Here is a 27,750-nt window from a genome sequence, read left to right on the forward strand (position 1 = left end):
GTGCCAGTCCCACAGCCCAGCTGGGAGCCACAGCTGCCACCTTCCTTCCCCCACTCCCAGCTCCAACAATTCCCCCACACTCACGGAATCCCAGCTCCAAGGACAGAAAATGCCCCTGAACTCCTGGAATCCCAGCTCCAGCAACAGGAATTCCCCCATTTTCATGGAATCCCAGCTCCAAGGACAGCAATTCCCTCTGTTTTAGGGTATCCCAGCTCCAAGGACAGGAATCCCCTCTATTTCAGGGTATCCCAGCTCCAACAAAAGGAATTCCCCCAATCTCAGGGTATCCTCTCAAACAAAAAGCAAAGGTAATTAAAAAACTCTTTTTTTTTTTTTTTTGCCAAAAAAGCATCTTGTTCTGTTAAAGGGAAGGAAGAGGAAATAAAGGTCCAGAGGGGGAGTGCAAGTGGGATACAGGAATTTTAAAAACCTGGTTTTCAGACCAGTTATACCCATTGCTGGATCCATATACAGGTATTGAATCATAAACCAATGTGCTTTGAATCTTGATTTCAAGTATCTGCTTTCAATTTTCTAGAAAGATTTTGTGTAAACAAAACTACCCAACAGAGATGAAAAAATGACTGGTTTTCCATGTTGGAAGTGAAGCATTAAAAGTTAAGTACTCCAGGAGTTCATTCCATACAGCACTAACAGTCTGCCAAATTAATGTTCCACAAATTCCATGGGCTGAGAAAAATCTGCCAAGGAGGAATTAAGGAAACTGAAGTAGTGTGCAAGAATTAAAACCTAGTTTGGAGTTTGGGGTGGGGGGAAGGGGGAAAGTCTAAAATGCTGACTTTAAATTTAAAAAAAAATGAACACAAATGAAGGGAAAGCTTTTAACTGGTACACACTGTTCACACCTATATTTCAAGTTTGGAAACGCATATTTTCAAGCAGCAATACAAAAAAGTATCCATGAAGAATGCATAATCTCTGAAAAAATTATGAAAACATCCCTGCTACCATTACATTTCTAAATACAAAACTTGACTACCATATTGTTGCTTCTGTGTAGCGAGAGAAGTTCATTTTCAAAACAGATAAAATTCAGTCTTTAGGTGTGAATGGTATGAATGACAGTCTCTTTTTTTTTTTTTTTTGTTTTGTTTTTTTCAATTTCTTAGTTGTTTTAGGATCCTTAAGCATGCAAGCCTCGGAGAGGAAGGCCCGACCAGGGCAGGGTTGGCTTTATGACATCCAGTTTAGGACAGAGCTGGGAAAGCCTCTGGGTCATCTACGTCAGGAGCAGAAGCACTTGACTGAAAGAGAAACAGCACAGAGTTATTGCCTGGAGGCACAGGGGGCAGCACCTCGGGGCTGGAGAAATCACTACAAAAACAACCCTTTTTTCATTTATTCCAAGCATTCCAAAGCCTTCCATACTGTTTTTTAATCCAAGCTATCCGGAGAGGAATTGTAGGCAAATTGCTGTTTGCACATCATTATTGCACAGTTCTCTTTTTAAACAGATCTCAGAATGGTCTGGGTTGGAAGGGACCTTAAAGACCATGGAATTCCAACCTCCTGCCATGGGCTGATCCTTCCCTGTGGACCAATCCTTACTGAGGGACACAACTGAAATGATAAGGCCGTTTCTGGAGCACAAATTAAGTTTACACAACTGAAATGATAAGGCTGTTTCTGGAGCACAAATTAAGTTTTTCATGTTTACTTTTTCCCCCACTCAGAAACCAGGTGTTGATTAAAGTAATTTTTGTGCCAAATTTTTAGCCCTAAAAATTCACGCATTAGTTTTCTGAAAGGCTCTGCACCACATCTAAAAACCAGAGCAGAAATGAGGAATTTCATACTCTTGGTCTTTGGAGAAGAATGGGAAGATAGTGGAACTTCCTGTCACGGTATTCATTTATCAGGAAATATATTTAAAATGAGGGTTGCATCAACACCTGTAGCTGCAGAGTCTCTGTCTTGCCTAAGACTCCACAGGCTACAAACCAGAATTAAAAAGTAACAGCAGGGCTTAAGCCACAGGCTCAGCATCTCCAGTTGCTCAGCACACAAGAGCAGGAAGAGCCAGAAAAAGGAGGGGAGTTTTGGTCCCTGATCCCAGGGAATGCTCATGCAGAGCTCACCCACCTGGTTGGGCGTGTGGATCACATCAAACTCCTTGACCAACTGTAAGGAAACAAAAGCAACACAAAGTCAGGTGCAGGAAAGCTTGGAATTACTTTGTGGCAGCATTCTTGAAGAGTATTAGTGAACAACTCAAACCAAACCACCACGGTTTAATTTCAATTCCTTAAAATATTCTGATACTGTTGTCAGGAGAGAGCTTCCCAACGAATAAACTAAAATTTGTGAAGTCTTGTGTCTGCCAGAAGGGACAAAACCAAGGAATCTGTGCGAAGAAAACCACAGCACAGAAACTGAGCTCATTTTCCAGCCAGTAACAATTTGACTGATGCCTTTAAGGCAAGTAAGTCATTCATAATAAATCAAATCTTCACTGTAGCTACACTGCAGTGCTTCAACCTCACATATTGTCTCCCAAACCCCAATCAGTATTTTTTCAGGGTATTTATTCCCCTGGTGCCTTAGCACCAAAGAAGGGAAAAACATCACTGGAGGTTGGAGAAAAACCAGTAAGAGCCCTGTTTCCAGCTGGAAAATCTGAATTCCTCAGGTCCAGGCTGTGACATGCAGCTGTACAACCAGTCCTTCACCCCCAGCAGGTCACAGTGCACACTGAGTGTCCTGGCTGTGGCTGAAAATAACCTGCACTTGTGCTTCTGCCCTGGCACCACCTCAGGCAGCTCAGGGTACATTCAGACCTGTCCACACTGGAAACTCATTCTTCAGGTTTAGACACAAAGACGGGCACCCTTTAAAAATCCACCCTCCCTTTTTTGTGTTTGGTGACAGCACTGCTCAAACCTTTTGTCCTAAGAGCCTGGTTTAAAGGCAGCTTTGCCCAGAAGGGTTTTCACTTGAGTTTAAAACACTCTGTTTGCTGGCAGAGAAAAGGAGGATGGCAGCAGGATGGGAAAAGGAGGATGGCAGAGGGACGGGAAGGGGAAGGAGCCAGAGGGATGGGAAGAGGAAGGGGAGGGAGCCAGAAGGATGGGAAGAGGAAGGAGCCAGGGGGACGGGGAGGGGAAGGAGCCAGGGGGACGGGGAGGGGAAGGAGCCAGGGGGACGGGGAGGGGAAGGAGCCAGGGGGACGGGGAGGGAAGGGGAAGGAGCCAGGGGGACAGGAAGGGAAGGGGAAGGAGCCGGGGGGACGGGAAGGGAAGGGGAAGGAGCCAGGGGGACAGGAAGGGAAGGGGAAGGAGCCGGGGGGACGGGAAGGGAAGGGGAAGGAGCCAGGGGGACGGGAAGGGAAGGGGAAGGAGCCAGGGGGACGATGGCAAGGGGAAGGAGCCAGCCGGACGGGAAGGGGAAGGAGCCAGGGGGACGGGAAGGGGAAGGAGCCAGCGGGAAGGGAAGGGAAGGGGAAGGAGCCAGCGGGAAGGGAAGGGAAGGGGAAGGAGCCAGGGGGACGGGAAGGGAAGGGGAAGGAGCCAGGGGGACGGGAAGGGAAGGGGAAGGAGCCAGGGGGACGGGAAGGGAAGGGGAAGGAGCCAGGGGGACGGGAAGGGAAGGGGAAGGAGCCGGGGGGACGGGCAGGGAGGACGGGCAGGGAGGACGGTGTCCCTGTCCCTGTCCCGGGGTGGGTGGTGCTCACCTTGTCGGTCCTGCCCCCACGGCTGGCCCTGCCCCCGCGGCCCCGGCCGCCCCTGCCCCCTCTGCCGCCGCGCCCGGGGCGGCCCAGGTCTCCGAAGTTGATCTCCAGCTGGGATGTGATGTCGTTGGCCGGCTTGCGGAAGTGGTGATCCATGACCGAGTCCTCAGCGTGAGCCTGCAACAGCACATCGCCATCAGTCAGGGAACAGCAGCAAATCCCCTCCTGGGCACTGCAGCTGGGCTCTGCCCAGCACAGCCCCTGCCCACACTCCTGGTTTTCCTCTGGGAAACTTGGAATTTCTTAGCGACCAAAGTATTTTGGCTTTCCGAGATAATTCATGAGTTCACACCATCACTGAGGTTGGAAAAGTCCTCCAGGATTGAGTTCAACCTGTGCCCAATCCCCACCCTGTCTCCAGCCCACATCCAGTCCTTCCCTGGACACCCCCAGGGATGGGCACTCCAAATCTCCCTGCACAGTTCCTTCCAATGCCTGACCTCCCTTTCCTTTTCCATGGAGAAACCCTTTCCAAAATTCCACCAGAGCAACATGTCCTTAATCCCAGACCAGACTGACTATTACCAAGCCAATAGAGAATCTCATGTTGTAGTATTTTATGTCCTGGTTCCACCAATTCCTTCCATTCTTTTTCCACTCTTGATCACCCATCCTGATTTTTCTCCCCTAGGATTTACACTTTTTTTATTTTAGCCCTTGATAAATATTCAAGGCCAGGGATCTGCTGAGAATCCCTCACTGCTCTGCATTCCCTGTAACAGCAAATGAGGCACAGAAAGCTCCAACACGAGGAGCTGAAGGAGCTAAAACACAACCAGTCTCACCAGTGACACTGGAAAATGTGGATCTCAGCACCTTTGCCAGGATATTCCCTCACTCGCTTGTTCCCAGTGCATTTGGTGGAAAGCTGAGCCTGGAGGAGCAAGAGATGCTCCCAGGAGTTACCAACAGCAGCAACCTTGGAAAATTCCAGTTACACACTGAACCCCAGCAGGTGCTTCTAAAGCAGTTACTTCTATTTTACACAAATAAAATTTCCACGTGCAAGGCAGTTTTTGGCAGCCAGGATGATACAAAGAATGTAAAAACCTGCCTGTCACAGCTCAGCCATGGTGTTTTGGAAACATGACAACATCCAACACGTTCCTTCCCTCCAAGCCCCCAACTGCTGGCTCAGCACTCATCAATTTCCTGCTTTTCCTACACAAATGCCACGTGCAGGCTCAAGCTTCCCAACTCCAATTGACTTTTCTGCTGCAGTTACACAACATTCGGACTTTCAAAGGCAACACATTGTGCAATTAAGCCCTGTGATCTTTAATTACCATTTGTGAGGCCTTCACAAGGCTGCCAGGGGATGGAGAGGTCTGGAGCCAAAGCTGCTGCCAGGGATTCCATGGGTCCTTCCCAATATCCCATCTATCCCTGCCATTCCCCCTTGTCCTCTCCCTGAATCCCCAATTTGATTCAAAACATCCCTTCCTTGCTGCTTTATTTCCAACACATTCCACTGGGATGTATTCCACAGAACAGCTGGTCCCTACTTCACTCCTGATTTCATTTTTCCCTTCCCCTGGAAATTGCTTTGCCTAACGTAGGAAGTTTGTCTCAACAAAAGGAAATTATTCCACACCTCAGCCTGACATGGCACTACTCAAACCTAACACCAGCACTCTGTAGAACACTACAGCACCTTAGAGATGCTCCAAATTCCTTTCTTACTATTTAATTTTTTATCACTGCAGGGTACTGAGATTCTATTTCCAACTAGTGGTAGCCATGTGGTAACTCCCTTTCCTGGGATTACAAGGAGTGGTGGGATCAGTGGATTTGTGCAATATTTCTGTGTATGTCCATCCCCATGCTGTTTTTATTTAAGAACAAATCACTACAGTTTACCAAAAACCATATTGATTCTGGTATAACCACTGAGCCAACAAATTGCAAATTCCCCATGTAACCTGATGATTCCTCTATCCAAAGTAATTAAAGGTCATTTAAAACTCCAACAAAAGACTTGGCACATTGTCCTCAGCCTCCTCCATCACTGGGGTGATAAGTCAGACACACTGAACAAGTTGCTTATCCTGAAAAATCCTGGGAAACATTAAATTTCCATGTATTGGTGACTCAAGAGTGCTCTGATTTAATAACTTCTTGAAGGCAGTGCTACCCTTAAGGGTCTTGCAGAAGGCTGTCAAAAATTAAGAACAAACTACCAAGAGAGCCAAAGCAGACAGTGAGAGATGGAAAAACAGCAGCAACAAAAAAATAAAAACTCATGATAGAAACTCTTATGATAAGGTTTGAAACGAGCAGGATGAGGAGCAAGGGGACTAAAACCATGCTGGGCACCGGATGGTGCCCAGTGAGACAAGAGGCATGGACAGAAAAGCTCCATGTTCAGTAAAATTCTTTCTTTTGGTGAGTTTTTAATGTCCAAACGTTCCCTGCGGAAGGGGCTGATGCTCACACCAGGTATCACCAGTGACAGAGAAAGGATCAGTACCTCATTTGAATCCAGCTGACTCCCCTGCATTTCTGTCATCGCCTTTGTCTGGTGACAGTTGTGTGTCCACGCCAAAGTGACAAAAGGAACAAAGGGAGAAAACAAAAGGGAGAAATGAGACTCAACTACATACAGGAACAACAGGTAATCAGGTCACAGGAGCTGCTGGTACAGATGGCACTGAGCACACGGAGCAGCACAGGGAGGAGGGAGCAGCTGTGCACGCAGCCAGAGACAGCACAGGATGGATGTGCCAAGGGTGGAGACAAGAGAAAGCTCAGGTGGACACCAAAAACCAGCTCAGATGGATGGACACCAGAAAACAGCTCAGATGGACACCAAAAACCAGCTCAGATGGATGGACACCAAAAACCAGCTCAGGTGGATGGACACCAAAAACCAGCTCAGGTGGATGGACACCAGAAACCAGCTCAGGTGGATGGACACCAAAAACCAGCTCAGGTGGATGGACACCAAAAACCAGCTCAGGTGGATGGACACCAAAAACCAGCTCAGGTGGATGGACACCAAAAACCAGCTCAGGTGGATGGACACCAGAAACCAGCTCAGATGGATGGACACCAGAAACCAGCTCAGGTGGATGGACACCAAAAACCAGCTCAGGTGGATGGACACCAGAAACCAGCTCAGATGGATGGACACCAAAAACCAGCTCAGATGGATGGACACCAAAAACCAGCTCAGGTGGATGGACACCAGAAACCAGCTCAGGGGGATGGACACCAGAAAACAGCTCAGGTGGATGGACACCAGAACACAGCTCAGATGGACACCAAAAACCAGCTCAGGTGGATGGACACCAGAAAACAGCTCAGATGGACACCAAAAACCAGCTCAGGTGGATGGACACCAGAAAACAGCTCAGATGGACACCAAAAACCAGCTCAGGTGGATGGACACCAGAAACCAGCTCAGGTGGACACCAGAAAACAGCTCAGAATGACACCAGAAAACAGCTCAGATGGACACCAAAACAAAAGTCAGATGGACACCAATAAAAAGGCTCAGGTGGATGGACACCAATAAAAAGGCTCAGGTGGATGGACACCAATCAAAAGGCTCAGGTGGATGGACACCAATCAAAAGGCTCAGGTGGATGGACAGCAGAAGGTTGCCCAGGAGCTGCTGGCAGCCCTGGCAGGGAGCACACATGCAGGCTGGTCTCCAGCATGGCCACATGTCAGGCACAGAGATGGAAGAGCAGGGATGTTTGAATCACTGCTCATCCTCCTGCAGAGCCTTCACTCAAGAGTCATTCCTCCCAACTTTGAGGAGATGAATCATTCCTTTCCAAAAGACATTTCCTAATCTCCCAGTGCAACCTCCTCTAAGGAAGGACGGGATTAGTGAGGAGGTTTGAAGAGGCACAGCAGGGACAGTGTTCTACTGGGTATCAGTTTTTCCAGGAGTCCTGGATTCCATTTTTGGGATGAATTTTAGGATGTGTCCACACTATAACTCATTCCTGGTTTTGGTAGGAACTGAAGACTCAAGGCACTGAAGCAGCTGCAGAGAAGATCAGGAACTCTGCTCTAGGGCATAACCCTGTGTTCTGGGAAGAGGCTCCTTGGAGCAGGGCTGCTGAGGGCCCTGGATGTCAGATTAAAGCAGCAAGAACCCAGGACAGAACTGAGAGTCCATTCTACCAGTACCTGCAGAGGGAAGGGGAACAGAGCACAGAGCTCAGGCAGGGCTGAGCATTTCAGCCCCTCAGGCAGGAGGACAAGCAGGAGGAAAAGGAGGACAGCTCCTTCCCGAGACTGAGCAGCAGCAGATCCTCATTGTCCCTCTTCCAGGCTCCTGGGTCATCTCCAAGGAGTTCCCAAGCTACAGGAATGCAGGTGCTCACCACAACACCTCAGATTTCTGAGAGATCTATTGGGGCACACAGGGTTTTTCAGCCATAGGAGTATAGATTTGGGGCTAAAACCAAAATTTACCTATAAGCCAAATTGCTTCCATGCATCATCTCCTTCTTACGAATGAGAATCAGAGAAACCTTAATTTCTTGACTCCTAAGTACACCCAAGAGGACAAAGAGAGGAAACAGCAGGTGATTGGTGTTTTTTTTAAATATGTTGCCTTCTAAAGCTGCTCACAAAGGAGCTGCAGTGGAAGCTTTCCTAACGCCTGCATTATAGAGCTATTCTCCTCTAATCCTGAGAGCAAATCCCCACGCTGCTTCCCATGGGAGCAGGGAACAATGAAGAAGGGAGATGGGGAGACACATCTGCTGGGTGGACAATAAAGCAGGCTAAAGGCAGCTCAGCTTGAAGGCAGATTTGTTAAAACCTCACTTTGGTGCTTACGCAGCAAGAGGCTGTTACCTTCTTATGTGATGGTGCTAAAAATACCCAACTTGTTTATTTGAGAAGTTCACCTCTTAAATAGAACAATCTACTAATTATGTCAGGTCTTCATGGCAGTAATTTGATTATTCACAGGTTTTGGTCAGATTTTTTGTTATTGTTTTTGCTTGGTTGTTGCTTTTAGTTTTTTTTTTGTTTTTTGAGTTAACTGGCTCAGTTTTCAAATGGAAAATACAGTCTGGATTTTTCTAGCCTCTAAATTTCTCACAAGTAGCATCACCTTTACTACCATATAGGCTCATATATTAAAAGAAGTGCTCTCAGATGAGTAAATGTCAAATAAATCTGATTCAGAGAGACTGAGGGAATTTGAAGAACTACAGGTTTAGTAAATCTTGGTAAAGTACATAAATACTTCTGCCTAATACATTCCTTCAGCACACAGCGACATTAAATGTAACTCAAACTCCCTTTTCTACCCAAGCCAGAGAAAGCAGCATTTAAAGAACACTTCAGTGAACAGCTCAGAGGAGACACAGCCATGCAAGCACTCCAAGAACTGAACTGCCCCACACAGCAAGGGAACAGCCTGGTCTGTCACCAAGCCACCCTCACTGGGAGCTCGACCAGAGCAGAAATGGAGCTTTCACTGCAATTCTGAGCAGTGCCCCCCACCCCGTATTACATCCCAGCTCCCAGGATCAAGATTGGCAAGGTGTGAAAAAGCAGGAATACATTTTAGGAGAGCAAACAGAGTATTACACACTATCCAGTCACTTCAAAGGACTCAGCACCATCAGTATACAAAGTTGCTGCCACCAATCTCTTAAGTGAGCTACTTAACATATTACAGAGCGCTAAAAACAAAGATTAGAACCGAAGATTAGCACAGCCCTGCATTACAAAACAAGAGCTCTCAGCGCTTCCCTCCCTGGTGCATCTCCCCTTGCCACTCTTGGAACAGAATAATGAACATTATGCAATGCCTGAAATGAGAAACTACAAATTTAAAACAATTCTACAGCAGCCAGGCTGAGTGTCACTGGAGCACAAAAATCATTCCCAAGAGCTTGTCTGTGTCACAGCACCAAGTGAGGAGACACCCACACCACAGATTTCAGATGCACTGTTGGGTTCAAGGTCTCTGAGGCAGGACCAGTCTTCCTTCAAGCTGACATCACTTAGCAGGCTCCATGAACCTGTGTACTGCAGAGCAGATGCTAAATAACACAAGCTGCCTTTTTTAGAAAGCAGACTTGACAACATTCCCCTAAAACTCTCACCAAGAGGCAATTTTTACAAAGCTAAGGGCACAGCTCAGCTCCTGAACCCAACCACAGTCAGAATGGCCACTTGTGCTACTGCAGAAGCTCAATGCTGCTAAAAGAATGTTGCTCAAATGAACAAGAATGAAGCTCAAATTTAAAAAAATGCTGTTCCCACTTTCTAAACTTCCAACAACAGGTAAGCATCTCCCAGAAGGGAGCTTCCACTCTAAAAAATGCTCATCAACAACAAAGCCTTACAGGGCGGACACTCCAAGCATGGAAAGGGCACTTTACCTCCTCACTCTTTGACTTGTGGAGCACAAATCCCTTTTTCCACTGCCCATCAGCTCCCTCGTTTGGTTTGCGGATGTTGAACTCGACTTTCGCACGATCCTTGCTTTGAATGGCTTTCCACTCATCCAGGGTCATCTCCTTGGGGCCTTCTTCCTTAACTTCTTCAACCTCGTTCTCCCTGTGGTAAATTCACGCAGATCATGGTCACAACTGAGGATTTACACTCTGCATACAATTCCAAAATCATTTGCTGGCCGGTCCCAGGTTCTAAATTGGACTTTGCCAAGGATTTAGCAGTTAAGGGTTGAAAATATGAACACCACTTCCACCACAGGAAAATTCATCTCCTTTACAGGGAGTGCCCAAAAAAATTACACCCAGCCACCTCTGAGCACAGCAAAATGTTTAAATTAAAACTGACCCATGCCATCAAATCTCCACATTACTGTCAATTTTATTTCCAACTCTGAAAGCCCAACTTCTGGCATGACTTGTTTGGAGCTCCTTCCCCTCTTTTTTAAATACATCTCTCATAAACATTCAAGTCAAGGCAGTGAGAACTCGTTCTTCCCACAGTTTTCAAGCTTTTAGTATTTTAAAAACCAGAATTTAAGCAGCTTTGGATAATTTGCTTCCTTTGTTGAATAAAGACAAATATTCAAACAAGTTTTACTTCCAGTTAATTTGAAAAAGTAACTGCACACACGTTATTTGTGAGATACAGCACATCTCCCTTGTGCCAAAGGCTATTTTTAAGTAAAACACACAACCACTGTGCTCAATAACAGATCATATTCCAGCTACTGGAAGCCTCTGGTCATTGTTCATGTGTTTATGCAACTGAATTTCTGATTTATAGGAAACCAATGCTGTGTATGTGCAGCAAAACGATCATGAAAGCCTCAATTTCAAAGGTTTTCATTTGGCAGCCATTAATTTTGAACAACAATGCAGAGGTTTTATGTCAAAATAACTGCATTTCAACTTTTTCTCACTGTGTAGGAGAGGATGATTTTTGACACGGGATGTAATCAGAACTTGTTTTGTTCAAGCCAAAGTTTGTTTTACAAAGTTTGTTTGCAGTAAAACATCCTACAGTTCTGCTGAAACACTGAGAGCAAAGATCCACATAAAATCAGACAATTAATAAATTACCCATGTGGAGATGCTTTTTTGTACAGAGGAAATTTTCAGTAAGGCAAGCAAGCCATGGCAAACACCTTAGGAATCATTAGGAACAAGCACTTCAAAATTCTGTTTGCCATTTTTGGAGTCCTCTACAAAGCCCACTCCTCATTAAAATACAACATTAGTCACACGAGGCTACCATAACAATTTGCATTGTATTTTTACATCAACTCAGTAGCAGTAAGGCTCCTTCTGCTTCTCTGGTTACTCTTTCATTCATCCAGTCCCTGGTTCCTTCTGTAACAGTGTCCAAGCGAGATGAGAAGAGACCCAGGTAACTTTGAAAACTGCCCAGAGAATGAAAGATACAACCTTTCTCCTACAGCTCAGTCACACAGTCTCCAAAGCCGTTCTAGAAAATTAAGTTTAAAAAGTTGCCTTCCACTGGCATTTCTGTCCCATTTGCTTGGTGCTGCTCCCTAGTCTGGGCACAGACACTTTTGGGCTTGGAATCTGGAGCTGCAATCTCAAGTCCCAAAGTGTATTAGAAATTATTATTAATAAATAAATAAACCTGAAAGAGCCTGCAGGACACCAAGGAATGGTTTAAAGACAACAACTTCCAGACACCAGGTTTTTAAGGAGACTCATTCAGCAGCACTGTGGATGATCTGCTGATAATCTGAGTTTGGCCAAAGAGAAGTGGGAATAAACAGCAGAGGTTAAAGGGAATGGAACAGCACCTCTGAGGTAAGCCAGGAGCACGGAGAGGAGTGGTACTCACTTGTTTTCAGAATCAGCAGGCGGATGCTCCTCTCCCTCCGGCGTTTCCTCAGTTACAGCTGACTGATCCAATTCACTGCAATTACATAACGGGGGGAAGTTGGGCCTTTTTTACAACTTCATCCCTCTTTAAAGCTATGTAAGATTAACAATCAAGATCTACTGTGGATTTACTGTACTTGCAGTAAGGATTGGTGCTCTCTGTGCCTTTTAAACTCTATGCTTTTCACTTAACTAATGGTTTTCCCCAGTGCTTCCTACTACCCCTCCTGAAAGGCTCCCACTGTCCCTTCCAACACAAAATGGATTTGGGCATTAAAAATAGATCTCAATGGGACAGCTGAATTTTTGTAATACAAAATGCGTGCTTATTCTGATCAAAATTTACTAGAAGTAGAACAGTTTCATTTTAACCAAGAATTGTTATCAAACCAGCACAAGAGCTCCCAAACTTGCCCAAAACTCTGGTTGAACAGTGAAGCTATTCTTGTGGTACAAGAAATCGCTGGGGTTTTAAACTCTGCAGAAGCGTGGCAAAAACCATGGAGATCAAAGGCAGAAATGCAGCTAAATCTGGGTGTTCTGCAAGCCATAATTAGGGCTGATTAACATAGTGCTAATGGTTTTCTGAGCAGTGACAGGATACTAACGTTAGCTCGTCTTTGACGGTTCCCCAGTTGTGTGATCCGCTGCCACCGCGCTTGTCCTCGTGCTTTAGGCCGCTGAAATGTGAATGTGAAACAGAACTAACAAAACTGAGTTAACATTATAGTGTCCAGACACAGAAATTCAAAAGATCAATTTCAAACGGGGGGGCAGAGAGGTAAAGGAGAGCCACGAGGGACAGGAGAGGGCAAAGACTCACGATCTATCGCTGCCACTGTGTCTGTCAAATTCCCGCTTGCCACGAGAGTCAAAGCCATCGCCTCGGCCCATCCCGCGCCCGCGGCCGCGGCCCCGGCCCAGGCCTCCACGTCCACGCATGGGTCGCTCCAGGATGGGTCTGCCATGGAACACACAAAGCATCTCGTGGCTCTTATCCCTCTTTGAGGATTTTATTTACTTGGTTTTGCTTTGATTCTTACTGTTTGGAAGCTGCGTCAAGTGATCGGCCACCAAAAATGTACAGCGTGCTTCATGGTTCTTTTCATCCCTGAGAATTTATTTACTTGTTTCTCCTTTGATAATTAGTTTGTAGCTGGGTTCAGGCTCTAATTCCAGAAAAGTCACTCCCCCATCCCTGGAAGTGTTCCAGGCCAGGCTGGAAGAGCTTGGAGTAAGCCTGGGATAGTGGTAGGTGTCCCTGCTCATGGTATGGGCTGGAACCAGATCACCCCTAAGGTCCCTTCCAACCCAAACCATTCTGTGTTTCCATGATTTTAGAATCTGGAAACAAATACTCAGGACTGTTGTTTGTTAGTGTCTTCTGGCATTAATTCCAAAATTTAATCTTTGTCTTCTGTTACATAATTAACTGATGTTAAAACTTCAACTAAACTCACTTTTATCCAACTTACTTTTAAAAGGATTTTAACTTTGGCAACTGAAACATTAATATTTGAACATTACTCAAATTCTGGCTGCCTCACAATACTCAAGACAGTTTAAATTTCATGTAGATCTAAGACAGCTTCACCACTTCCAGGTCTGAAGCCACTGCAGCCAGTCTGCAAACACCTACATGGACAAACTTTTGCTGGCTTTAAGTCAGCTGTGCAAATTAAAGCCACAGCTGTAACAGCAAACAAATCTCATCCTGCAGGAAACAGCTATGTTTGGGTTCCCTTCCTGAGCTATCTGCCATGGATGAAGAGAAATATGGTGAATATCTTGGTTTAAACCATAATTCAGTTACACCTATGACCCTGTTCATGCACATCACTCCCAGCCTATAACTGAAGTTTGCAAACAAAAGCAGGGAAAAGCGAAACGTTCTCGCTTGCATGACAGGAATTCAATCTTGATTCAATCAGCATTTTTAGCTGAGCAGCAGAAGGCAGGACAGCCCTGCCTGTCAAAGCTAGGAAAGCTGTTTCTGAGCAAGCCCAAACTCTTACTTATCCACGGAGAACTCTCCTCCCTCGCCCTTCTCCTCGGCGGGTTTCTCGAAGCGGCGCTCGCGGGGAGGTCGTCGCTCGGGTCTCCTGTCGATGGGTTTGCCTTCGCCCTGCTGCTGCTGCTGCTGCTGCTGGTCAGGCCTCCTGCCAATCCTCCTTATCCCTGCAACATCGGGCCAGACACATCAACGGAATGTGCAGTGCTCCGGGGCAGATACCGACCCTCCCCCCGGGCAAACAAGAGGGAAGAGGTTTTATTGCTGCATAAACTGAGCAGCCCCGCTTCCACCTGACTCTACTCAGTCCCTTTTTTACCCAGGATTTCAAATTGGGTTTGACTGAGAATTTGGGTAATCCCTAATGAAACAACAGGGTCAACTTTCAAACGAAGATCAAGGTAAGCAGGATTTTATCACTAATTTTTTTTACTGAAAGGTGCTTTTCAGGTAAAACAAGTGGGTTTCATTGAGGAACAGCCAAACAAAGTGAGCATCACCTCACTGGCCCTTAGACAGTGAATCCTGTGCTCCCTAGGACAGTCAGTCCTGTTCTGTTCTAACAGCTGCACCCCATGGTCTTGGAGGTGTTTCCCAACCTGAAGGATCCTGTGATCCTGTTCTTGGAAACTCTTCTGGGCAGCAGTGCCACCACCTGCACTGAAGAGGTGGCACCTGCAGGTAGTGGTCAGTGAGTAACCTGGGTGCTCGCCCACATGGATCCTCCCAGTCCCTCATTCCCTGACAAAGATTCGCCTTCTGGTGCACTCCTCAAAAGAGCTGAAGAATCCACAGTGCCACCGAGCTGCCCAGCCTTCTTCCTCCCTGCCTAGGCCTCCTAAAAGGGTTTTTATTGCAAATAAAAACCTCCCGTGGGCATTCTCTTCTCTACCAAGCCCTCTCAAAGATCTAACACAGTTTTCTTTTCCACTCATGTGAAAGGCCTTGTTTACTCTTCTTTAAAAGATGAGGACAAACACATCTCTTACACCATTTTCTTGCCAAAACACTGCCTCCAAAATTAACAAAACAGCTTTTAAATTCAAAGCTGATTTTTAATTATTTTTTAAAGAACCGAGTTTCTGCCTAGCAAGCAATGTCAAATTTGGGTGGGGCTACAGAAGTTGCAGTTGTAATGATATCCAAGCCAACACACCCAGATGAACAACGTCTCCCTCACCTTCCAAGCTGTGTTTAACATGAAGTTTGCATGGCACACAGAGCTCCCTAAGCATTCCCGACTCCCTGGGGAAACAAGGGGTTAAACTCAGCAGCCTGCACTGGGACAAGGGCTCTCCAGTGGGGACAGGCATTCCCTGAGAGCAGGAGAAGCAGGGAGAGGAGCAGGCATGCTGCAGAACTGGAATGGAACAGCCACGGCTTTTGAATTTCGAATTCAATGCCCTGCACTCAGAAAAACCCGGTTCCTGCTGAAGCCTAACCCAAAAAACGAGTTATTTCTCAGCATCACCAAGCTTTGAACTGCTAATTCAGCAGGCAAATCACTTGCAGCCTTATGGAGTAGTGGAATAGCTTAAAATACATTCACACAGGAAACAAACCCTGGCATCGAGCACCTTTATGATGCCAGAACTGCAAAAACAGCCACGCACAAAAATAGACATTTTCAAACTGGAACTTGACTTTGTTTACCACACTGCTACAACAGCAGCCCCGACTTTCTCTGTTTCACTACCACAACAAACCACGAAAATGGTTATTTTTCACACTGCTCTTGAAAACAAGCCGTGAAAATCGGAAGAGGGGCTGCCCAAAGCCCTCCTGTGGTGCCGAAGACTCCGCCGTGTCCCAGGTGTACCTCGTGGGGCAATCCTGCACCTCACTAAGGCCTCCAGAGGACACTGGCTCGGCGAGCTGGGACTCCGGACAAACCACTGAATCCCTCAGAGAGAAAACACTCCTGACCTTAATGAGCACGAGATCCACAAGCAAAGAGTATTTCTAAAATTGTTCCTAAATTTGTCTTCTCACAAGGTGCTTTCGAACAATATTAAACACCCACTTTCCAAAACAAAACAAGTAACATACTAAAATTATTTCTTTCTTTAACAGCATAAACCAGTGGAGGATCAGAACCACTTTGTAACATAAATGCGGAAGCATTAAGATGCTCTCACGTAGCACCGTGCTCTGCGAAAAGCTTGCTGAAATTGCAGTGAACCTGTTATTTATTCCCTTGCTCCCACGTCATCTGCTGTCACCACACTCTGATGGGTTTTTTTCCAAGGATTCCTTTTTGCCCGAGCTGTGACCCACCTGCCGAGCGCTGAAGTTTGGGCGCGGTGGAGCTGCTGCCCGCACGGGACGCCATGTGCCCACATCCCTCCCCATCCATGTGGGGCCCGGCCTCCTAATTCCCAAAGCATGTTCTTCGGTCTCTTTGTGCTTTAATTTCTTTTTTCCCCAAGTTTTTCATGTAAGATGTCGTGAAAATTTAGAGAAACTAAGAATTCATGCAAGTAACTATTAAAATATAGATATGGCTATCAACACTGTTCCCCTAGAAAATGGCCCAAAGAGATCTTGGAAAGCCCAGGAACTTCCAAATATCCTGTAAAATCCATCGGAGCCCCTGAAACACGAGTCAAGTTCAGGATACAAGGCTGGACGGGGCTTGGAGCAACCTGACCTAATGGAAGGTGTCCCTGCCCATGGCATGGGGTGAACGAGAAGGGCCTTTCCAACCCGAACCACTCCAGGATTCCATATGCTGGTTTAAATGGGATATCGAAAGAAATTTTTCCCTGGGAGGGTGGGGAGGCCCTGGTACAGAGTGCCCAGAGCAGCTGTGGCTGCCCCTGGATCGCTGGCAGTGCCCAAGGCCAGGCTGGACGCGGCTTGGAGCAGCCTGGGCCAGCGGAAGGTGCCCTGTGGCAGGGATAGAACGGGATGGCCTCTCACATCCCTTCCAACCCGAGACACTCCACGGTTCCCCTCAGTGCTGGCCTTTCCCATTCCGCGTTGCCCCTGTCCCTCCCGCGGGCACCAAGGCCGCTCCGGCCGCCCCGCACGCCCGACTCCATTTTGCGCGGGCCGAGCCGCGGGACACGTGGGGCCGGCCGAGCCGGGCGCCGCCGCCGCCGGCCCCGCGGGCGCCCCGGGCGGGCTCCCCGGGCGGGTTCCGCCATGCGCGGCCCCACGTGCGGCTCGGCCCTGCCCGGGCCCCCTCCGTGCGGCCCGGCTGACCCTCCCCGCCGACCCCCCGGCCCGCTCACCCTCCTTCCGCAGCGGCGCTCCAGGCTGGCCCCCGCCATCCTCCCGGCGGTCCCCGCCGGCGAAGGGCGGCAGCGGGTTCTTGCGCTCCTTCTGCGACTCCCTGCGCAGCTGCTTGGCCGCGCTGCCCGCGCCGCCGCCCGCTTGGCCTGCTCCGCCGGCCCCGCCCGAGGAGCCGCTCTGGGCGCCCGCCGGGCCGCGGGCCCCGCCGCCCGCTTGGCTCCCGCCGCCGCCGCCGCCGCTCTCCTTCCTCCGGCTCTCCGCCGCACGCAACACCTCGAAGGGGTCGGACTCGTCATCGAAGAGCTGATCGAAGCGGTTGGTGACGACGCACCCGAAGCCCTCCTGCAGGTGTCCGGGCATGATGGGCCCCCGTCGGCGGGATCCTGCGCGGATGCTACCGGGCCCCCCGCGCCCTGCTCGCTGCCGCACAAGATGGCGGGCCCTGAGGAGACGCGCTTCTCTTCCGGCGCGGCCACATCCGGGCACCCCCACGGGGCGGGCGCTGCAGCGCCACCAGCGGCCGCGCCGCGAACTGCGCGCGCATTGTGTGAAGCGGGCGCGGGGTTTCCCGCCGTGGGCTCTACCATCGCCGACAGCGGGGGGGAATGGGTCGACGGGGGAGGCGGGGGGGGGCGCGGTGCGGGGCTCCGCCCCGCCCCGCGTCCCCCCCCCGCCTCCCCCGTCGACCCCCGCGCCTCGCCCGCCGGTGGTACCTCCCGCGTGAGGGCTCCCTCAGAAATAAAACCTAAATACAGCGGAATTAAGAGATTTGGCGTTATTAACTAATAAAAGTTGATTTCCAGGCCTTGATCTGAAAGTTATGACAAGATTTACCGCTTTCGTGGGCATTTCTGCTCGTCTAATTAGCAGACGGGGGTAGCAGGTAATGTGAAGTGGAGGTGGTAGATGTTTGCGGTATTAATACATATTAGCATGTTATTAATATAGCAATATACAGTATAAATAAATACTGTATATTTCTATATACAATAACATGTATAGTATATTATAATATCTATGGTAATGTATCATATGTAATAACAATGCATCATGCGTAATACATAACATGCAATGCACACTTAATGTTAATATTAACATAATAAATATTGTATATTAATAGGAATATATTGGTGTAATTATACGTCAGCATACCACTATTATAATATTGATATAGCAGTATCTGATTATAACCAAAAGGCATTATATCAAAAGATAGATAGAAAACATAATATATATAAAAAACAATAAACAGGCACAGATTTGACATGTCCTTCAAAACACAATTTTATTGCTCACAGTTTATATCTCTAAGTCATCAGAACATTTTGGTACCTGTCATAAAATAAACTTTGTGCCTCAGCAAGGATGTTATTTCCAATATTTGCTTTGCCTGCTCCAAGAAGCTTGAAATAATTGCTTTAAAAATTAATTTAATTGCATTTGTTCAGTTCTTTAATGCGTATTGCTCATAAATTCAAGACTCAACACCAACTGGTTTGGAAAACTCCAAAGTTTAGTTTCTTAAAATTGGCATTTGGAAAATACCAAAGCTTGGGGATTTTAGTTTAGTTTCTTCAAATAAACGAATAAAGTTTTGCTTTCATGGATTGATTGTTCTTCACTATATATTATATATTTCCCTGCAGTGCCACAGCTCCCCGTGCTCACTTTCGGGGAGGTTTTTGAGGAATCCCCTCCTGCGGTGACTCTGAGGGGGATTGCAGCAGCTCCCCCCCTTCCTGGGGTATGAATAATCCCCATAAATTCCACCCTAAGGATGGAACACGTTCTCTCGAAGCCTTTTAGGGATGAATCAGAGGGCACCAAGCAGCACCTAATGGAAAGGACATTCCCAGGAAAAGCCTGGGCTCCCCGTCACACGCTCCGAGGCGCGTGGCACCACCCGCACGTTTTAGGGACAAAACACCAACAATTCCTGCTCGGATCCTTGACGTGCTCCTGCCAGATGGCACCGGCAGCTTTATGGGAGGGGATTTGCTCAGGAAATGGGCTCCGAGGGCTGGGATTTGCAGCTCCAAGTGGAGGCAGAGCATCTGCCTTTTGTTGCTTTCCAAGGGGCTCCCCTGTGCTGCTGATGTTCGCTCAGTACCCCACCATTTTCCAATGGTAAAAGGTCTGGGGTGACACTTTGGGTTAAACACACAGGACAAACAGGACAAGGGGAACGGCTTCCCTCTGCCATGTGGGATATTAGGGAGGAATTCCTGGCTTTGAATGTGGGCAGGCCCTGGCACAGGGTGCACAGAGCAGCCGTGGCTGCCCCCAGATCCCTGGAGTGTCCAAGGTTGGAGCAGCCTGGGACAATGGAAGGTGTCCCTGCCCATGGTAGAACCAGACAGTCAGTAAGGTCCTTTCCAACCCAAACCATTCCATTCTCTGATGAAAACAGGCTGGAAGTGTTCAATAGACAGAGGGAGATGGATAAGCACGTGAGCACAATCAGCAGAGGTGTGCATTCCGTGCAGCAGGAAGCAGGAATTGCAGCCTGCAGGAAGCTCCAGCTCTGCTCTGGAGTGTCACATGCTGTGCTTGCATGCTGCTGATTGCATTAAAACGGCCCCACAATCAGCCACATGGGTCAAAAGTCCAAAAGACAACATTATCCATGAGGATAATTCACAGTTTTCAGGCACTTCCGGCCTCAAGACAATATTACCATTCCTGACATTAAAAAAAGGTGTTTAAAGTATTTAAACTAAAAGGAATTCTTTACACCGAGGGAAGATCCTAGTGCTGCACCCACACAAGAGTCATTGCTCGTGTGAGGGACAAGGACAGGACAGAAGTCATCTGTATTTAGGCCTAACTTGAAAATCAACTCATTAATTGGCACGTTGAAATGGATGAGTTTTCCCCAGTGGACAGGCAGAGCCTCGCAGGAATCCCAGCCCACAGTGGATCAGGACACAGATCCCACTGCAGCCAGCCGAGGGCAGGATGGCTGGCAAGGTCTGCACTCACACAGTGAGGGAGTGATTGAAAACCAAAAACCACCCAGAGATCCTCCAGGAGCTGCCACCAAAGGCTGGGCTGGCTTCCTCCTGCACAACAGGCACGTGTGTTCCCCTCTCCCAGCGAGCAGCCCGGCGTTCCCAGTGGCCACAGGAGCAGATTCCCAGGGCTATTTCTGGCTGGGACACGCAGGGCTATCCCACCTAAGGAGCTGCTCCCGAGCTGCTGCCCAAAAGAGGCCTGGAGAGCCTCCGGACACGCCACGCTCCTCTGCTATTCCCAAGCTTTGCCAGCAGCTGTCAGCTGCCTGCTTAATAAGCAGGAATAGGAAATGCAGCGAGTTCACAGCAGGGGGAAAAGTGTTCAGCCGGGTCCTTGCTCCATTCCAAAACCGTGATTTTCCTAATTTTGGACTTTATGAATCCGGTTTGTGGGGTTTTCAGTTATTTCGCTGTCAGCATAGGCTGCCATAATCACTTCTGGACAAGGAGGATGTTGCTTGGAGGTTTTTTTGGCAGGAATCTTCCTTTAGGTTGGACTCGATGATCTTGGATGTCTTTTCTGACTTTAATGGTTCTGCGATTCTGGGCCACAGGAAATACAGGGATTGCTCCCAAATAAAGTCAAGTATGGCCATGACTTCTGAGTGTGAAAAAATTCACATACATCACAGAGAAATGTAGCAACTTCTCAGCTTGCATCCACACACGGATCCCTTCCGAGAAGAGCTCCCAGAATTAACCAGCACTGTCCAGCTGGACAGCAGGAACGAGCAGGAGAAGGCAGAGCTCACGAGGAGATCCACGATCTGTAACACACATCTTTATCCTCCCACATATTCTGCTCATTTCAGCACATTGCCAGCTCTTTTATTTTTTTAATATGGCAGAAAATGCAGCAGTTTCATTACGAGGAGGGCTGTAAACATGTGAATAACAGCAGAATTTCTGCCCTAAGTACGTGCAGTGAAAAACGCCCTCCCACAGCATTGCTCTGTGCTTTAAAATGTGCACAGACAAGCGAAGCAAATCGTGCAGACACAGAACTTGGCTTGTAAATTAAGGCAGACTAATTGAGCTCTGCCTGAACTTTCTTCCCCTGAATCCTAAACAACCTGCCGAGCAAGTGCTCTTCCTTGGAGCAGTCAAGGTAAGAGGTATTTTTAGTTTGGAAAAGCAGCGCTGGAGCTGTACAAAGCAGAAGGTCGGGTACACCAAACACTCCTTCTGTCGCTGCTATTTCTGTGAGCTGGGCTGATTCCTCTGAGCTGTGCTCCAGCCACCCCTTCCCTGGCTCCCAAAGCTGTGGAATGGCGGTGCCAGGAGGGGCTGGGGGATGGAATCATGGAATCACAGCAAGGGTTGGGTTGGAAAGACCCAAAAGCTCATTCCATTCCACCCCCTGCCGTGGGCAAGGACACCTTCCCGGAGACCACAATGCTCCAACCTGGCCTTGAACGCTTCCAGGGATGGGCACACAGGAGCCTGCTTGGCCACAGTGGCCAAACACCTCCTTTGGAAACTGCCCTGGAGGAGAAAGGCTTTGCCTTCCTAACCTGAAAATACGGAGAAGAGGAGAAAATTATGTTTCTGCTCCTAGGAAGCTGAGGAGAGCTCAGGCACAGGGGGATCCCAGCGCTGTGGGACCGAGGGGAGCCTGCACACCCAGCACCCATCACTGCTGGGCTCAGCTCCTGCTGGGCACCAAGCCCTCCTGCCTGAGCCCCTCTGCTGCCACCCCCAGCAGCTCTTCCCAGGGTCATTCCTGGGGGAAATCAGGGGGGAAATTATGAGATGTCTCCATGAAACAGCCAAGGGCCGAGAGCAGCAGTGCTGAGAGGACTGGGACGTGCCCAGTGGAACCTGCTGGGCAGGCTGGTGGCTGTCTGAGCAGAATCTGCTCCTCCCTGCCAGCTCCAGCTGCCTCTGGAGCTCACCCTTCAACAACCCCATTTAGCCTGTGTGTAAATCTAAAAAAAAAATATTGACTGTAAACCACCGTGCATTAAATAAAGTGACTCCACCGCTGAGCGCTGCTGTGCTGAACACACTAAAACTCCAGTACAAGCTAGAGTCCAAAGCAACAAAATAATATGCCACTATCAATATTGCCAATACATTTTTCTCCATTCCTCTAGCAGCAAAATGTAAGCCTCAGTTTGCCTTCACCTAAAGAAGCATGCAGTACACCTCAAACTGACTGCCCCAGAGGTAAAACACAATCCTACTATCTACCATAGACTGATCCAAAATGCACTAAAAAAAGGTAAGGCTCCAAATCATCTACCATACATTAATGACATCATTGTGTAAAAAAAAACAACAGCAAAAGTGTTTAAGAAAAAACACTCGGGTAGCACCAGCTGTGCTGCCGCTGCCCCGGCTCGGTGCCACCTCCCATGCTGGCACTGCCACACAGCCACAGGAACGGCTGGAGCAGGGCCTGCCCAGCCTGGCAGGAGCCAAGCTGCCGTGGTTTTCCCCCTGTGCCGCCTTATTTCAGGCTGGCTGTGCTGGTGTGGCAGCCTGTGGGCAGCGGGAAGGGAACACCTTAAACCACGGAGCAGAGCGTGGGGAGCTCAGGCTGTGTTCTGTGAGTGTGGGGAGCTGTGCTTCCCCCACTCCTGCCCCACTGCCCCTCCTGGGCAGCTCAGCCTCCTGCTGACCCCCTCCCACAGCCACAGGCCCTGGTGCAGGGGGAGCCGGGTCCCTGAGAGGGGCACGGGGGTGCCAGCAGTGATGGGGACGCTCTGGCTCATGGACAGTGCACAGGAGCTCCAGGACCTGCAAGAGCCCTCTCGCAGCGGGCCGACTCCCTGCCCTGTGTCCTGAACAGCCAGCCAGCCCAAATCTGGGCTGCCACTGTCCCCGGGGCACTGAAAGCCTCTGGAGTACAAGTGTCAGCATGCCCCAGTGGATGGACACTGCCACCGAGACCGTCCAGGAGACCCTCACCCTGTCCCGGTGCCCTGGGGAAGCCATGATGGGGATGGAGCTGTGCTGAGCCCAGCTCGTTCTCTGCCTGCTGCAAACCTGCCCGTCCTGTTGGTGCAGCAGCACGGCCGCGGGGCCTGGGGCACGGCCAGGGAGCCGGGCTGGGCCGCGCTGCTGAGCCGGCAGCTCCGCCGGATCTGCGGCAAGAGCTGCCCAGCTGGGCCGCCTGAGTCACCCACATCATCACCCTGCCCCCTTCATCATCATCATCATCATCATCATCATCATCATCATCATCATCCTCAGCCTGCCTGATCACCCACATCATCACCCTGCCCAGTGTGGGGCTGCGAGGGACAGTGCCCCCCTTCATCATCATCATCCTCAGCCTGCTCACTTTCATCATCATCATCACCCTCACCCTGCCTGCTCACCCTCTTAACCCAAGAACTGATCTCTCAAATCTGCAATGTGGACTTTTCTGTCCAATTCCAAAATACCATTTGGACGTATGAAGAATAAGCTGAAGAAGATCAGCTAGCTATTGTTCTAAAACTTCTATCCTGCTCCATGTATCTTGCTGTGTTTTAAAGCTTTAAACTCTAGGTCTTCTGCTGAGTGATATTACACACTTCTAATCAAACTACAGACTCATAATCCCAGTGTTATCGATTAATTTTGGAAGTTTTTTTCACAGCCTCAGGTCAAATACGGTATTTTTTTGTGGGTCTGTGCCCTTCAGCACAGAAAGTTTAAAATTTTCAGCCTGTAGGATTCCAACAGCCGTCCTCATCCTCATCCTTCCTACTCACCCTCCCCATCCTCATCCTTCCCGCTCACTCTCACCATGCTCAGCCTGCCCCTCCAGCATGGAGCACAGAGTTCATCTGCCACACAAATAAAAAAGGTCCTTTTGTTCTATGGAGCACAAGGCAGGGCAGGAACGAGTGTAGGTTGATTTTGGGGCACGGCCAAGGCAGGGCTGAGTTAAGGAAGACACAGTTTCCCACCTGGCAGCTGCAGGAGAGTGAGGAGCAGGAGCTTGGCCGAGCTCTTGGCTGCACCCTGAGCCTGGTGGTGCTGGGATAACCCTCCTGGAGCAGGGATCCGTGCCACCCATGCCAGGCCCCTGGCACCCAAAGCCTTTCTCACACCAGGGACCTGTCCCAAACACAATCCAGCCCCGGTTCTTGGTTTTTCTTGTCCCTGCAGCTGCATTTGGCACAAAAGTGACTGAGCCAAGCCCTCCGTGCCAGCTGGGAGCACCCAGCCACTGCTGTTTGCCCATGGGGCAGCTCCCCCAGCCCTCCTCATCCAGCCCCATCCTCCTGCCTGTCTGGGCTCTGGGAGGAGCCAGCCCTGCAGGACCCCAGGGGAACAGGGCAGATCCCCTTGAGGGGGTGCAGCGCACGGACTGACCCCGCCAGCAGCTCCCAGCGGGCATAAGGGGATCCCAGATCCCTTCATCCCTGCTGGGCTTCCCTGGGGCCGGCTTGGTGGGATCCGGGACCTCGGGGGATTCTGGGCACAGCAGGAGCAGCAGCTCCGGGGCGGGGGTGACACCGCCTCTGTCACAGTGAGAGTGACACAGTGAGAGCGACACCGCCTCTGCCACCAGCGTGAGGGTGACACCGTGGGGGCGACACCACCTCTGCCACCAGCACGGGCATGACACCGGGTTTGCCACCAGTGCCAGGTTTGGGCTGTGAGCTGGAGTCGTTCCTGCGGCTGGCATTCCCAGGCTGGCATTTCCAGGCTGATATTCCCAGTCTGACATTCCCTGGCTGGCATTTCCAGGCCAATATTCCCAGGCTGGCATTCCCAGTCTGGCATTCCCAGGCCGGCATTCCCAGGAGTTGAGCCGGGCACCGGCTGAGCCCACGCGCGGCTCCCGGAGCGCTCGGACCACGCGTGCCCGGGCGGAGCCGGCCCGGGTAAGGAAACGCAGGAGCGGGCGGATGAAAGGCGCCGAAAGGAGGTCACGGAGCTGCCGCTGCTGCTGCTGCTGCCGGCCGAGGCACCCCCTCATTAGGGTGATTACAGGCACCAGCTCTGCTAACGAGCGGCGTGGGCCGCCCGGCCCGCACGTCCCGAACAAGCCCCGGGGCTGTTGTGGCACGCTCGGCTCGGCTCGGCTCGGGTGGCAGCCGGGGAGGTGTCCCCAGTGCTCCAGCCCGTCCCAGTGCCCTGCCCTGCGCAGGGCATCCCAAATCCTGTAGGTGCCATGCGCCCCGGCGGGCTCTCTGTGCATCCTTGGGGTGCTCCCTCAGCCCGGAGCTGAGGAACGGGAATACTGAGGAGCAGGGAGCGCCCAGAGCACCCTGTTCCATGGAATTCACGGGGGGATGAATATTGAGGAGCAGAGAGAGCACCCAGAGCAGCCTGTTCCATGGAATTCACGGGGGGATGAATACTGAGGAGCAGGGAGCGCCCAGAGCACCCTGTTCCATGGAATTCACGGGGGGATGAATACTGAGGAGCAGAGAGAGCACCCAGAGCACCCTGTTCCATGGAATTCACGGGGGGATGAATACTGAGGAGCAGGGAGCGCCCAGAGCACCCTGTTCCATGGAATTCACGGGGGGATGAAGAGGCTGGACATCGGGGCAGAGGTCAGGAGGCTGCTCACAGGCTGAGCATCCGGGGGCTGGCTCTGCAGCGCATACAAGGCACCGGCCCCAAAACGCCTGAGGAGGAGCTGTAGAGGCTTGGGATGTGTTTGGGAGAGCTCCTGCCCAGGAAGAGAAGCTTTACCCGGATCCCACCCATCCCGCCTGGCCCCTGGGCTGCAGGCACACGGGAGATGCTCAGCCTGCAGCCCAGGAGCTGCAGCAGGAGCCCCCAACCCCTCCCCGGGCTGAGGATTCAACCCTGGGGGCTTCAGCCTCTGCCTTGTGTGGCTCAGGGACCATCCCAGGGCTGTGTCCCCGCGGCTGCTGCCTTGGATAAGGACACGAACGAGAGGGAGCTGCAGGGCTGACAGCTCTGATAAGGCACCGCAGGGAGGGCAGTCCCCAGGCTGGCGGCATGATGGCACCGTCCCCAGGCTGGTGGCATTGCAGGCCTCCCATCCTGTCCACGGCACAAGTTCGTGGTCAAGGTCATTGGATCACAGAATGGTTTGGGCTGGAGGGACCTTAAAGGCCATCTTGCTCCAACTAATCCTAGTTCTAATTATAAAATTACGCATACTGGGGGGGAAAAAGTGTATTTTCTCAAGAAAAATAAGTCACCCTTGTTGCAGGTTCATGTTGAAGGGTTGGCCTGACAGGTGCAGCTTCAGAAAGTGGTGGCAGGTCCTCATCCCCCCGCGGCAGGTGGAAAGCAGTGTCACCACGTCCCGGTGACACGGTGACATGCAGGGGGGTGGGAGCCCCCAGCCCTGCTGCCGCCCCTCGGGACATTGCTGCTCCATGAGGCCAGGGCAGGAAGCAGCTCCCTCCCTGCAGGTGCCCTGGGGCACGTGCTGCTGCATTTTTCTGCTTGTTTCATCACCTCTAATTCCTGCTAAAGAGCTTCTGGGCTTGGGGCACAAACCCCACATTCCCCAGGGCTCCCCCACTCTCTGCACTGCTGGACAGGTTTGGAGTGGAGGTGCCATCAGGATGGGATGTCCTGACCCCACCCTGCTCCTGCCTCCATCCTCTCCATGGGATGGTTTCTCACCCTTTTTCCTCTAATTTTGCAGCCCGAGGGGCTCTCTGGCATGTTGGTGGCCCCAGCCTGCAGCCCCATAGTGGAGCAGGGGGGTCAGCACAAACAGACCCCAACCCCACTGCTCCCACCAGGCTCTCCACTTCAGGATCCCGTGGCTAAGGCTGGACTCGCCTTTCTGTTTTTCCTTACTGCAAGATTACATTTAAATTAAAAACCAAACGCGTTTTTCCCGCCGCGGTGTCCGCGGAGCCCCCGGGTGCTGCTCCCACTGCGGCCGCCAGAGGGCGCCGGAGAGACGGCGGCGGCGTCCCCGCCGTGTCCGTGCGTCTGTCCCTGTCCTGTCCGTGCGTCTGTCCCTGTCCTGTCCGTGTTCCTGTGTCTGTCCATGTTCATGTCCTGTCCCTGTCCGTGTCCTGTCCCTGTCCCATCCCTGGCCTGGTTCCTTTCCCTGTCCCTGTCAGTTTTTTCATGTCCCTGGCCTGGTCCCTGTTCCTGTCCCTATCCATGTCCCTGTCCCAGTCCCTGTACCCTGCCCCTGGCCCGGTCCCTGACCTGCTCATGTTGGACTCCAGGGCTGGAGGCAGCTCTGAAATAGGGTCTCACAAGCATTTTTAAAATCTTGTTTCTTTTAGTTTATATTTTTAAATCTGCTCTCAAATAAACACCTCTGTTCCATTATCTCCACTGCAACAACCATCAAACCCTGGGCTTCACTCCACGCTCCTTCCTCTTTGCTTTCCAAACGCTCTTCCCACTCCACGCATTTATAGGAGACAAAATGAACCCAGATTAATGATTTAACGTCCCCCCCCGAGCTCCCTGCTGCCCACAGGAGCACCAGTGAAGGTCACTGTGAACCACCCCAGCTCCCTG

The 27,750-nt window shown here is 50.3% G+C and overlaps 1 protein-coding gene across 4 annotated transcripts; it reads right to left on the minus strand.

Moving 5' to 3' along the window:
* Positions 1-843: 843 nt before the first annotated feature.
* SERBP1 (SERPINE1 mRNA binding protein 1) lies at positions 844-17,777 on the minus strand. 4 transcript variants are annotated; one of them, XM_036387572.2, is made up of 10 exons: positions 17,314-17,777; positions 14,082-14,244; positions 12,890-13,027; positions 12,675-12,770; positions 12,026-12,100; positions 10,114-10,291; positions 6,222-6,269; positions 3,695-3,868; positions 2,107-2,145; positions 844-1,268 (listed from the first exon to the last, which is right to left on the minus strand). In XM_036387572.2, exons 1-10 carry the CDS (start codon positions 17,672-17,674, stop codon positions 1,212-1,214), a joined length of 1,329 nt encoding a protein of 442 aa, XP_036243465.1. In that variant the 5' UTR covers positions 17,675-17,777; the 3' UTR covers positions 844-1,211. The 4 variants fall into 4 exon arrangements, with proteins under 4 accessions (XP_036243465.1, XP_036243466.1, XP_036243468.1 ...); XM_036387573.2 differs by having other exon boundaries at positions 12,675-12,746; positions 17,314-17,776; XM_036387575.2 differs by lacking the exon at positions 6,222-6,269 and having other exon boundaries at positions 12,675-12,746; positions 17,314-17,774.
* Between the last annotated feature and the right edge of the window lie 9,973 nt (positions 17,778-27,750).

This window comes from Molothrus ater, chromosome 9 (assembly GCF_012460135.2).
Source record: "Molothrus ater isolate BHLD 08-10-18 breed brown headed cowbird chromosome 9, BPBGC_Mater_1.1, whole genome shotgun sequence".
In the NCBI taxonomy this organism is placed as follows: domain Eukaryota; kingdom Metazoa; phylum Chordata; class Aves; order Passeriformes; family Icteridae; genus Molothrus; species Molothrus ater.